At 42.7% G+C, this 12,985-nt stretch overlaps 2 protein-coding genes across 2 annotated transcripts in view; both read right to left on the minus strand.

Moving 5' to 3' along the window:
* Positions 1-3,075: 3,075 nt before the first annotated feature.
* On the minus strand, positions 3,076-6,779 carry LOC106567811 (cysteinyl leukotriene receptor 2). The gene is made up of 2 exons (XM_014137569.2): positions 6,546-6,779; positions 3,076-4,323 (listed from the first exon to the last, which is right to left on the minus strand). Exons 1-2 carry the CDS (start codon positions 6,580-6,582, stop codon positions 3,284-3,286), a joined length of 1,077 nt encoding a protein of 358 aa, XP_013993044.1. The 5' UTR covers positions 6,583-6,779; the 3' UTR covers positions 3,076-3,283.
* Positions 6,780-7,452: 673 nt separating this feature from the next.
* The window catches only part of LOC106567810 (transcriptional regulator ATRX), a 36,895-nt gene continuing 31,362 nt past the window's right edge, over positions 7,453-12,985 (minus strand). The window contains exons 28-35 of the mRNA XM_014137568.2: positions 12,798-12,906; positions 12,415-12,592; positions 10,592-10,786; positions 10,355-10,498; positions 8,455-8,571; positions 8,224-8,319; positions 7,978-8,106; positions 7,453-7,875 (exon numbers count right to left, since the gene is read on the minus strand). Coding sequence (XP_013993043.2) covers positions 7,759-7,875; positions 7,978-8,106; positions 8,224-8,319; positions 8,455-8,571; positions 10,355-10,498; positions 10,592-10,786; positions 12,415-12,592; positions 12,798-12,906 — 1,085 coding nt within the window. The 3' untranslated portion in view covers positions 7,453-7,758. The remainder of the gene's footprint in view (positions 7,876-7,977; positions 8,107-8,223; positions 8,320-8,454; positions 8,572-10,354; positions 10,499-10,591; positions 10,787-12,414; positions 12,593-12,797; positions 12,907-12,985) is intronic.

The raw sequence follows: 12,985 nt of genomic DNA on the forward strand, positions 1-12,985 counted from the left end.
TTTTAGAACTGCAGTTTCCTCTGCTTGGAGCAACAGTGAAGTGGGCAGGGCAGTACAGGTTTCTTCTCTTACATCTGCAAGCAGAGTCTGAACATCAGATAAGATGGCATTGTCTTCAATCTGTGCAATGGCTACTGCTATAGGTTTCAGGAGTTTCAGGCTGCTTACCACTCTCTCCCAAAAAGACATCATCCAGGAGGATCCTCTTGATGTGGCTGTCCATATCGGCAGACTTTGATATGGCCATTTCTTGGAGAGACTCCTTCCCCTCCAGGAGACTGTCAAACATGATGACAACACCACCCCAATGGGTGTTGCTGGGCAGCTTCAATGTGGTTCTCTTATTCTTCTCACTTTGCTTGGTGAGGTAAATTGCTGCTATAACTTGATGACCCTTCACATACCTATCCATTTCCTTGGCCCTCTTGTAGAGAGCATCCATTGTTTTCAGTACCATGATGTCCTTGAGGAGCAGACTCATGAGGAGCAGACTTTGAGGAGCAGATTTATGAGGAGCACAGGCAAGGACTCCTCCATTTAGGACTCCTAAATTCTTGAGGAGCAGACTCAAATACAATTATGATCACACCATGTCTTGTTAATCATAAGGCATACACCCCCGCCCTTCTTCTTACCAGAGAGATGTTTGTTTCTGTCGGAACGATGCGTGAAGAAACCAGGTGGCTGTACCGACTCTGATAATGTATCCCGAGTGAGCCATGTTTCCGTGAAACAAAGAACGTTACAATCTCTGATGTCTCTCTGGAAGGCAACCCATACTCGGATTTTGTCTACCTTGTCGTCAAGAGACTGGACATTGGCGAGTAGTATACTCGGGGTGCGCGATGTGCCCGTCTGAACAGAAGACCGCTCCGTCTGCGGCGCCGTTGTTTTGGGTCGCCGGCTGGGATCCGATCCCTTGTCCTGGGTGGTGGTCCAAACAGAGGATCCGCTTCGGGAAGTCGTATTCCTGGTCATCATGTTGGTAAGTTGACGTTGCTCCTATATCCAATAGTTCCTCCCGGCTGTATGTAATAAAACTTAAGATTTCCTGGGCTAACAACAAAATAATACATTAAAAAAACGAAATACTACATAGTTTCCTAGGAACGCGAAGCGAGGCGGCCATCTCTGTCGGCGTCGGAACTCAGCTGCCTCAAATGTTGTTTTAAAGAACTGAGTTACAGTTCATATAAAGAAACTAGTCATTTTAAATACATTCATTAGGCCCTATTCTATGGATTCACATGACTGGAAATACAGATATGCATCTGTTGGTCAGATACCTAAAAAAAAAACGTAGGGGCCTGGATCAGAAAACCAGTCACTATCTGGTGTGACCACCATTTGCCTCATGCAGCATGACACATCTCCTTCGCATAGAGTTGATCAGGCTGTTGATTGTGGCCTGTGGAATGTCACTCCTCTTCAATGGCTGTGCGAATTTTCTGGATCTTGATGGGAAGTGGAAAACGCTTTCGTACAAGTCAATCCAGAGAACCCCAAACATCTTCAATGGGTGACACATCTGGTGAGTATGCAGGCCATGGAAGAATTGGGACATTTTCAGATTCCAGGAATTATGTACAGATCCTTGCGACATGGGGCTGTGCATTATCATGCTGAAACGTGATGGTGGTGGATGAATGGCACGACAATGGGCCTCAGGATCTCGTCATGATATCTCTGTGCATTTAAATTTCCATCGACAAAATGCAATTGTGTTCGTTGTCCGTAGCTTATGCCTGCCCATAATATCATTACCCCATTGCCACCATGGGGCACTCTGTTCACAATGTTGACACCAGCAAACCGCTTGCCATACACGTTGTCTGCCATCTGCCCAGTATAGTTGAAACCGGGATTCATCCTGAAGAACACACTTCTCCAGCGTGCCAGTGTCCATGGAAGGTGAGCATTTGCCCACTGAAGTCGGTTATGATGACGAACTCCAGTCAGGTCAAGACCCTGGTGAGAACGACGAGCATGCAGATGAGCTTCACTGATACGGTTTCTGACAGTTTGTGCAGAAATTATTCACTTGTGCAAACCAACAATTGCATTAGCTGTCAGGTTGGCTGCTATCAGACAATCCCGCAGGTGAAGAAGCCAGATGAAGAGGTCCTGTGCTGGCGTGGTTACAAGAGGTTTGCGGTTGTGAGGCCAGTTGGACATATTGCCAGATTCTCTAAAACAACATTTGACGCAGCTTATGGTAGAGTAATGAACATTAAATTCTCTAGCAACAGCTCTGGTAGACAAGCTTCAGGGGAGTCATCTGTAGGTAACCCAGGACCGGGCTGTACAGCTATAGGACAGACACTTCAAAACCTTGTTCCTTTTTTTATTTTACCTTTATTTAACTTGGCAAGTCAGTTAAGAACAAATTCTTGTTTTCAATGACAGCCTAGGAACAGTGGGTTAACTGCCTTGTTCAGGGGCAGAACGACAGATTTATTTTTTGACTTTCTGTTTTGCCATTTATGAATGTGTTATTCAATGCGTTTCTATGAGCTATAGCAGTAAAGGCCAAATTCAAGATTTCATAAAATATATATATTTTTATATATATATATTTTTTAGACCTACATGGGTCCTAAAATTCAAAATCAAATGACTAAACTATGCACTTTATGACCATATAAAAAACAATTCCATGTGTTAGCTTAGCCTTAGTATTTACTGCGATTGAAGGGCTTAGACCATTAAAAAACAACTTAAGACATACCTATTCAAGCTAGCTTTTAATGTTTGATTGCTTAATTTGCTTAAAGTCTATATTTTGCATTAGTAGGTAATGTTTTGATGTTTCTACTTATTGATGTATTGATGCTGTTTTGTTTTCTACCTTATGCGCATTGAGCATGGGAAATGGGCTCTACAAATTAAATATTGTCATTATTATTAACTTATTTTCAATGGTCCCATAAATCTAAAACCACAAACAATTTGGCTCTAAACGAATTACAGAACTACAAGTCGTACATCCATAGAGCAGGGTGACAGGCACAGGCCTCTAGGCCCAATTTGTGCAATGTAAAAGTAGCCCAATCATACATTTCAAGTCGAGACAGATTGAGAATAAAGTTAATTTATTGAGATCACTCTTTACATATTGATATGCATTTCTTTTAAAGCAGATAGATAAATGACTGACACAACCCATAACAAAAGTTCATAATGCAATACCAGATTAGCAAATGTAAAAAAAAACAAAAAAACATTGGATGTAAAAGTGAATGCAACATTTTTCGTATGTTTAAAAAAAAAAGTGTAACGTTGATCAATTTACTGTTAATTCAATGGTCTGCAGCACTTGAAGCCTCTGTCTCTCTGTGTTGTTAACTCTCCTCTGTCTCCTACCATTGTTCATACAGAAATCTCTGAAGTTTTCTCCCACAAAGAAGAAAAGGAAGGGGTCCAGACAGCTGTTACCTGCTGCAAGACAGAGCGTTACCACGGCGGCCTTCCGAATCCCCTGGAGATAGCTACAAGAATCCTCACAACCATTTAGCTGAGCATTCCGCTCTGCTGCCAGGAAGAAGGTTCGTACTACATGATAGGGCAAGAAGCAGATCATGAAGATGCCGAGACCGAGGATAACGAGGGCACAAGACTTCCTCCTGGAGGGCCTCTTCATCCCTTCCACCCCAGCCCTACACTGCCTCAGGCTGAGCAGCACACACACGTAGCAGACAGAGATGACAGTGAAGGGCAGGGTGAAGCCAACCACCAGGGAGGCACGGTTCAGGACGATGATGGTGCCAAGGCTGCTGCCCAATTCCAGACAGCGGATCCGCTCTTCTCCCTCCTGGATAGTCCCAGAACTCAGTAGGGGTGCGGAGGCCAGGGACACAAAGATCCAGATGAGTAGACACCCTCCCCAACCACAGGATCCCCCCTCCAGATTCATGAACGTATAGGGGCGTGATACGGCCAGGTAACGGAGGACACTCAGGGCCAGCAGGAAGTAGACAGAGCCATACATGTTGATATAGAATACGTAGGAGACCAGGCGGCAGGTGATGTCCCCAAACGGCCAATGGGAGTCCAGCAGGTAGTATGCTGCCCTGAGTGGCAGTGAGCACACCAGCATGAGGTCAGACAACAGCAGGTTCAACATGTACAGGTTGACTGTGGTGATGCTCCTCTTCCTCCTGTACATGCTCAGAAAGACCCAGAGGGAGGCACTGTTGGCTATCAGGCCCAGGAAGAAGAAGAGCAGGTATGCAGCAGGAAACACGCTGCGCTTGAAGCTGTCAATGGAACAATTGCACGTCACCTCTGATTCCAGACTCATATTGCCTGTGCCTCCAGTGACACCTGTGAATAAAGGGAGGGAGACACAGGTATGGAAAATGTACTACAAGTGCTGGAAGGTAAAAAGACAGCAAACAAAAGACTGAAAAGGTGAATACTAACAGTACATTATGTTGAGGCATTTAATTGCAGACCTCTCCTATTCCGATGCTACCTATTTAACGTACATTTTTACAGCCACATGAGGGGCATAAAGAGAGAATCTGATTATATGCTTTACTATCAGATGTTGTGGTTAGTTTATAAAACTGGCCAACAATGACTGATAGATTTTTAAACCTGTGTTTTTCTAACAAAATAGCCAGAGCTACTTTACAGGAAGTATTTTTCACATACAGTGCATTTATTAAGTATTCAGACCCCTTCCCTTTTTCCACATTTTGTTACGTTACAGCCTTATTCTAAAATGGATTAAATAAATAAAAAATCCTCAATCTACATACAATACCCCATAATGACAAACCGAAACTTTTGCAAATGTATTACTAATAAAAACAGAAATACCTTATTTACATAAGTATTCAGACCCTTTGCTATGAGACTCGAAATTGAGCTCAGGTTCATCCTGTTTCCATTGATCATCCTTGAGTTGTTTCTTCAACTTGATTGGAGTCCACCTGTGGTAAATTCAATTCATTGGACATGATTTGGAAACTCACATACCTGCCTATATAAGGTCCCACAGTTGACAGTGCATGTCAGAATAAAAACAAAGCCATGAGGTCGAAAGAATTGTCCGTAGAGTTCCGAGACAAGATTGTGTCAAGGCACAGATCTAGGGAAGGGTACCAAAAAAGGTCCCCAAGAACACAGTGGCCTCCATCATTCTTAAGTGGAAGAAGATTGGATCCACCAACACTCTTCCTCGAGCTGGTTGCCGGGAGATGACCAAGAACCAGATGGTCACTCTGACAGAGCTCCAGAGTTCCTCTGTGGAGATAGGAGAACCTTCCAGAAGGACATCCATCTCTGCAGCACTCCACCAATCAAGCCTTTATGGTAGAGTGGCCAGAAGGAAGCCACTCCTCGGTAAAAGGCACATGACACCCCGCTTGGAGTTTGCCAAAAGGCACCGAAAGACTCTCAGACCATGAGAAACAAGATTCTTTAGTCTTATGAAACCAAGATTGAACTCTTTGGCCTGAATGCCAAGCATCACGTTTGGAGGAAACCTGGCACCATTCCTATGGTGAAGCATGGTGGTGGCAGCATCATGATGTGGGGATGTTTTTCAGCGGCAGGGATTGGGAGACTGGTCAGGATAGAGGGAAAGATGAACAAAGCAAAGCAAAGCAAAGCAAAGCAAAGCAAAGAGAGATCCTTGATGAAAACTTGCTCTAGAGAGCTCAGGACCTCAGACTGGGGCAAAGGTTCAACTTCCAACAGAAAAACAACCCTAAGCACACAGCCAAGACAACGCAGGACTGGCTTCGGGACAAGTCTCTGAATGTCCTTGAGTGGCCCAACCAGAGCCCGAACTTGAACCCAATAGAACATCTCTGGAGAGACCTGAAAATAGCTGTGCAGCGACACTCCCCAGCCAACCTGACAGAGCTTGAGAGGATCTGCAGATAAAAATGGGAGAAACTCCCCGAATACAGGTGTGCCAAGCTTGTAGTGACATACCCAAGAAGACTCGAGGCCAAAGGTGCTTCGACAAAGTACTGAGTAAAGGGTCTGAATACTTATGTAAATGTGATATGTTTATTTTGTTTTTTAAATTTGCAAAAATGTCAACAAATCTTTTTGCTTTGTCATTATGGGGTATTGTGTTGATTGATGGGGGGGGGGGGGGGCAATTGAATCCATTTTAGAATACGTCTGTAACGTAACAAAATGTGGAAAAAGTCAAGGGGTCAGAATACTTTCCAAATTGATGTCCAATGTCTAATTATAATTTTTTTGTAAATTAATGATATTAGACCAGGGGTCTCCAACCCTGTTCCTGGAGAGCTATCTGTAGGTTTTCACTCCAACCACAGTTGTAACTAACTTGGTTCAGATGATCAACAAGATAATTATTAGAAACAGGTGTGCTAGATTAGGGTTGGAAGGTTAAACCTACAGGACTCCAGGAACAGGGTCGGAGAGCCCTCTATTAGACCTAGCTGATCTGCTGTTGATTTATTCCAGGGAATCTGGTTTCTCATATGGATTTAGTATTCACTCGTTTCAACAGGTCTAATATTAAATACAACAAAAATAAACATGAAAGTTGACAGTACCTCTCTCTGTGGTCCAATACTGTTGCATACTTGTCATCAGTCCAGTGCACCCTGTTGAATCAGTCTTCTGATGGCTGTGGTAATAAGTGTCTGAACTATATCTGGAGAAAGCCAAACAGAAATGAGTGCAATCTCTTTCTCTATAATGCCTTCAGGGTTTACTCGGGGTGTGACTTCCTCTGATGTATTGCAATACCACTCTGCTGCTCTCCAAGTCCAACTCTACCTCATTTGCCATTGTAAACAGGTCAGTGAGGCTATTCAACTGCTATGCAAAGCAACTGTGTGTTCAATTCTTTTATGACAAGGCTGTAGCTTTGTGTAAGTTAAGATAACATTTGAAATATGATTGAGACCGTTTATATTGGAATATATAGTTGTTATCGTTTTTGACAAACCATTGTGCATGCAATTAGTTCCACTTAAGTAGTTTCACAATGTCCTATAAAAAGCAATGTTATAGTGAGTTTTGCTGTTTTTACTGTAACATGCAATGTTCGTGTTTTTATTCCATGACAGGCTCTGACCTGTTTTCTTCTGTTTGATTCAACCTTTCTGGAGCATCAGAGATAAAGATCAGTTTAGCATCCGCTCTACACCAAAGTAAAAACCAAACTACTGAGCACAAACACTTTTCTGATGAACAATCTCTCCAATCCTAGTAACCCAGTTTTCTTGACCTGAATGTGTAATTTTCGCTGAGGGAGGATGTATTGAACAGGATGTATTATTGAAGTGATTCAGTACCTCTAACAGTCACATATCATCCAAATGTTACTAATTAAATATTTTTGAATTAAGTACCAAGAAGTACCAATCATTATTACCATCTTATTTGAGGTCAACTACCTAGTAATTTGACTGTACCCATAAAATAAAGTGTAACAAAAATTCACCATAAAACCTATAACGTGTTAGACAAAGGTTTTATTATAGCTTTAGAGAAAGACAGAGAAATATAGAATTAATCACATAGGAAAATCTTTTCCAAATAATTGTAAGGCAGACAAATACAAAAACATGTGTTTAACAATAGCTTTGCTACAGAAAATGCATTCATTTTCAATGTAAAATAAAGTAAATCCTTAACGGAAATGTTGTCTGTCACCCCTTTGGGGTGAATAAGCACTAAGAACCCTCTGTAGTTACTGTGGTTAGACTAGAGCGTCCTCTAGTGGAACAGGGGACTGAGGCTGGAGACATCCCTTCTGCCTCACTGTGTAGGTTTATTGGCGGAATCTGTCAGAGCTGGTGTGTGATTGGTGACCATGGCAGTATGGGTAATTTCGGTGTTTCTACTGGCCAAAATGGTCTGGATGCACATTGTAAGCTGTCGAGGGGAATCATGGAAAGATGTAAGGTTAAGCAGTTACAAGTTAAAGACATATCAAAACCAGAAAGAAAAAACTAAATGTTGAGAATTGCGGCTTACTGATTGTTGTTTTGCGAGAAGGTCGTGATGTAAGGCCTGTCGTCGTTCCCGCTCCCTGTCATTGCTGGTTTTCCAGGTCTGGGCCAGGGCTCTCACCTGCTTCTCATCTAGACTTGGGTTATCTTGCGACTGTAAAGTCACATGTCATTGTAATGCGCATTAGATTTTTTTCCACACAATACTTCAAGGAGGCATCAGTGTAATATTAAATACGAATATTAATGTAATGTAATATGAGGGACTAACCAAGCGCAACACATAGTCATCCAGGGAGAGGTTCAGTAAGGAATGCAGGGACTTGATGGCCTCGTTGACCTTCTCACAGCTAGAATAAATCATGTTCTGTTATTCAGGAGAGAGATGCATTCAAATGTTAATGTGAGAGGCATCTATCCACTGACAGATAATCCCAAACAGAAACTTTAGAGATAAGCAACTGATTATCACACAAGTGTGGTGGTGAGACAGGCCTGATACCTTCAGCTGCCCATTAGTTTTCTTGTACAGGGATGACAGACTGACAGCCATAGTGGAGGTGGAGGGGCTGGGAACGTTGGTGTTGCTGTGTTCTGCTTTGTTCAAGAAGAAAGCACCCTTCATAGTGGAGAGATAAACATACAGCTGTTTTTACACATCATACATATCATTCACACTTTACTTATTTTTGATGAACAAGAGTTCAAGTAAGGAAGTCGCAATGTCTCAAAACTATAATTACTCTGTTTACAGGCAAGAGCAGAAGTGAGAGAGAGGGGGGGGGGGGTCCGAGCTCCCTTCAATACAGGACCTCCATCAGGCGGTGACACAAATTGCTATAACGTCCAGCAAACGGTACCAAAGCCATAAGACTGCTAATTACAGTGCATTCGGAAAGTATTCAGACCCCTTCACTTTTTCCACATTTTGTTCCATTACAGCCTTACTCTAAAATTGATCAAATAGTTTATCACCTCATCAATCTACACAAAATACCCCATAATGACAAAGCAAAAACAGGTTTTTAGAAATTCTTGCCCCAAAAAATAATTAAATATCACATAAGTATTCAGACCCTTTACTCAGTACTTTGTTGAAGCACCTTTGGCAGCGATTACAGCCTCAAGTCTTATTGGGTATTGCGCTACAAGCTTGGCACACCTGTATTCGTGGAGTTTCTCCCATTCTTCTCTGCAGATCCTCTTAAGCTCTGACATGTTGGATGGGGAGCGTTTTCAGGTCTCTCCAGAGATGTTCGTTCGGGTTCAAGTCTGGGCTCTGGCTAGGCCACTATAAAACATTCAGACTTGTCCCGATGCCACTCCTGCGTTCTTGGCTGTGTGCTTAGGGTTGTTGTCCTGTTGGAAGGTGAACCTTCGCCCCAGTCTGAGGTCCTGAGTGCCTCGGGAGCAGGTTTTCATCAAGGATCTCTCTGTACTTTACTCCGTTCATCTCTCCCTTGATCCTGCCTAGTCTCCCAGTCCCTGCTGTTGAAAAACATCCCACAGCATGACTCTGCCACCACCATGCCAGGTTCCAGGTTTCCTCTAGACGTAACACTTAGCATTCAGGCCAAAAAGTTCAATCTTGTTTTCACCAGACCAGAGAATCTTGTTTCTCATGGTCAGAGTCCTTTAGGTGCCTTTTGGCAAACTCCAAGCTGTCATGTGCCTTTTACTGAGGAGTGGCTTCCGTCTGGCCACTCTACCATAAAGGGCTGGTTGGTAGAGTGCTGCAGAGATGGTTGTCCTTCTGGAAGCTTCTCCTATCTCCACAGAGAAACTCTGGAGGTCTGGCAGAGTGACCATTGGGTTCTTGGTAACCTCCCTGACCAAGGCTCTTCTCCCCTGATTGCTCAGTTTGGCCGGGTTGCCAGCTCTAGGAAGAGTCTTAGTGGTTCCAAACTTCTTCTATTTAAAAATGATGGAGGCCAATGTGTTCTTGCATTGACCCCATCTTGCACTGACTATGCATACTCACAAAACGAATATATATATATATATAGAGAGATATCTATCTCTATCTATATACATACATACGCATTCACATATACTACGTACTGTTCTTTATTTTACTCTTATTATTATCTATCCTGATGGAGAGTACCCTGCCTTTATGTACATATCTACCTTAAATACCTTGTACAGCTGCACAGTGATAAAGTACTAGCACTCTCTGAATATAGATTAATTCTTATGCATTTTATTCCTCGTGTTTTTTTAAGTCTTCATCATTCGGAAGAACTCGTAAGCAAGCACTTCACGCTAGTCTACACCCGTTGTATTCGTCGCATGTGACAAATAAAATATGACTTTTGATTTGACTACTAGACTGCTCACCACTGTCAATGAAAACGTATTTAGCTGTGTTGTAAAACTAATGTATAGTAGTTCCTCTTTACCTCTGCCTCGTACTCAGCCCAGGCAGTTTTGCGGTCAGCCTCACTGAGCTCCTCCTCCTCTTTGTGGTCCAGCAGGGACTCGTGTTCATGGTAGCAGACAATCTGCCCCTTACAGCTCTGCAGCAGCTCTGCCAGCACCATGTCCTGGGAAACACAGACAAACAATGTCACTCCACTCCCTACTCTAATAATTGAGATTATAATGGTCTTGTGTGTTTAATTTGTAGCTCTGGTCACCTTGGGCAGCAGGGGTGTGGTCCTCTTGCTTTTCTTCTCAGAGTTGGGGTCATCCAGCAGGTCTGGCTCAAACATGTAGAGCTCCGTCAGTTCAAACAGTGTGAAGTGTCTCTGTATCTGCTGCTGGTCCACCACCCGGAATGACAGTGATTGCTTGGCCACCTGCCGGTCGTAGATCTTTTCCTCCATGGTGCCCTGGAAAGAATCAGCAATTCAATGTCAGTGATTACAGAATTATATGTAGGGCCCTATAAAATCCGCGTTTGTGAAGAACGCTGACGGAATCACGGAATCTAGACATTAAAACGGAATTCAACAATATTCAAAAATTTAAATGTTCAACTTAGTAGGAAATCAACTAAATATATTATTAGAAAATTCATTAACTTGCCAAAGTTCACAAGACATGAACAAAATGCATCAGTGATTCATATTTTCCTGCAACTTTATGAAAATTGCACAGGAATGTCCCTGTCCGAGTGTGTGTGCACATATGTTTAAACTGTTAGCGATGATGCTAATGATAACCTTCTTCTGGTAGAGATGGAAAGGCTTGCCAAAAAATACATCTCAATTAAATGTTAACTACAAAGTAACCTATGCCTACCTGGCAGAATAATATCATGATTATTTGCATCAATCCAGTGGCCATATGTTTTGCACACTGCAATGCATGAGCTCTACAGAAACAGAAGCGTAGCAACGGTCTCTTGCTGGTACACACATGCATTAAAGGGTTACTACACCTAAATAACCAAACTTCTAGTTTTCCCAGACCATTTCCCAAAATTGGTCTCCTGAGCATTGTTGTGTACTTAGAACATCCAAATTTTGTATTTTCTTTTCCTATAAAAAAAAGTTGTGAATTTAAGATGGAAAACCTGAAAAAAAACGGAGGAAATGTTCAGATGTACCGATTCAGTGCAGGTGTTACACGTGGTCTGCCACTGCGAGGATGATCATCTGTCCATCCTGTCTCCCTGTAGCGCTGTCTTAGGCGTCTCACAGTACGGACATTGCAATTAACTGTGACCTTAATTGCCTACCATCTGTAAGCTGTTAGAGGCTTAACGACCGTTCCACAGGTGCATGTTCGTTCATTGAACAAGTTTGGGAAAAGGTGTTTAAACCCTTTACATTGAAGATCTGTGAAGTTATTTGGATTTTTACAAATTATCTTTGAAAGACAGGGACATGAAAAAGGGACATTTCTTTTTTTGCTGAGTTCATATTGTGGCAAAGAAGGGGGTCGAGTGATAAATGGCAGATATGTGAGGGCAGAACTAATAAACGGGCTCTGCCCGATCACTAAAATGGCCACCCCGATCAGAACTACAGATCACAAAATGGCCGACTGCCAAAACTACAATTCCCAGAAGCAAGGGGAACCCTCAGAAGGTGGAGCCGACCCACAGATAAAAGGTCAAGAAAAACCAGGAAGAGAGAGAGAGAGAGGGCGGGAAGGATCTATGAACCCTAGAGAAAGAGACAATCTACATTGGCTGGATTTACCGTGTACGAGCTGGACTGTTTTGGACTTACCTGTTGGCGTTTAGACCTGGACCTACCGAGAACCAGATTTGTGTACCGAACCCTGCTATTCTTGACCTTACCTGCGGCCTGGGTGGACCAGGACAGCGAAACAAACACACAGGTACTGTCATGTTCGAAAGAACTTTCATTCTGGGCTGACTTTGGTGACAGTTTCCCACTTAATTTGTGACAAACGCTCCTAACTTTGAAGAGGTTTGCCACAATATGTAATCATACAATGTGTCCGACAATCATATTACAGGAGATAGGGTCATACGAGATGTGATTACCTGAGCCAAGAAACGGTAGACAAACACAGCCTTCAGCTGGCCAAAACGGTACACCCTGAAGATGCTCTGGATGTCATAGGAGGGATTCCATGAAGCATCAAAAATGATGACCCTGTTAGCTGCTACCAGGTTGATCCCAAGGGACCCAGCTCTTGTTGAGATGAGAAACAGACGACCCCTGAATGAAAAGGGGGATGAAATTAAATCAAAGTAGTGAGTGTGATCTTAAAACAGACCATCTCATCAATTCACATTAGGTCTACAATTACTGATGCCTTGCCATATAATAATACATCACTAAGTAAAGTGTTATGCTTCATATTGTGGTTTGGTACAGCGAATTGTGAGATGTAGAAAAGTACAGCAGTAAGACAGAAATGTACCGCTCGTTGGTGGCATCATTGAACTCTTGCACCCATTTCATCCTGGATGTGGCGCTGGTGGACCCGTCAATACGGTAATAGTCAGTGTTTCTGATCCAGCTGCCATCACCTACAGTTTAGAAAAGGAAATAAAGAAAATATTACACAATAATAGACTATGAAGATGCATTTTTTTTTGTAAAACTATA

The sequence above is a fragment of the Salmo salar genome, chromosome ssa13, assembly GCF_905237065.1.
Source record: "Salmo salar chromosome ssa13, Ssal_v3.1, whole genome shotgun sequence".
Classification (NCBI taxonomy): domain Eukaryota; kingdom Metazoa; phylum Chordata; class Actinopteri; order Salmoniformes; family Salmonidae; genus Salmo; species Salmo salar.

Bases quoted from the DNA above. Each gene is read 5' to 3' on its own strand.
- LOC106567811 (XM_014137569.2), bottom strand. From the start codon at position 6,582: ATGACAAGTATGCAACAGTATTGGACCACAGAGAGAG. The intron at 4,324-6,545 runs GTACTGTCAACT...CTTTATTCACAG, and splicing joins GTATTGGACCACAGAGAGAG to GTGTCACTGGAGGCACAGGC.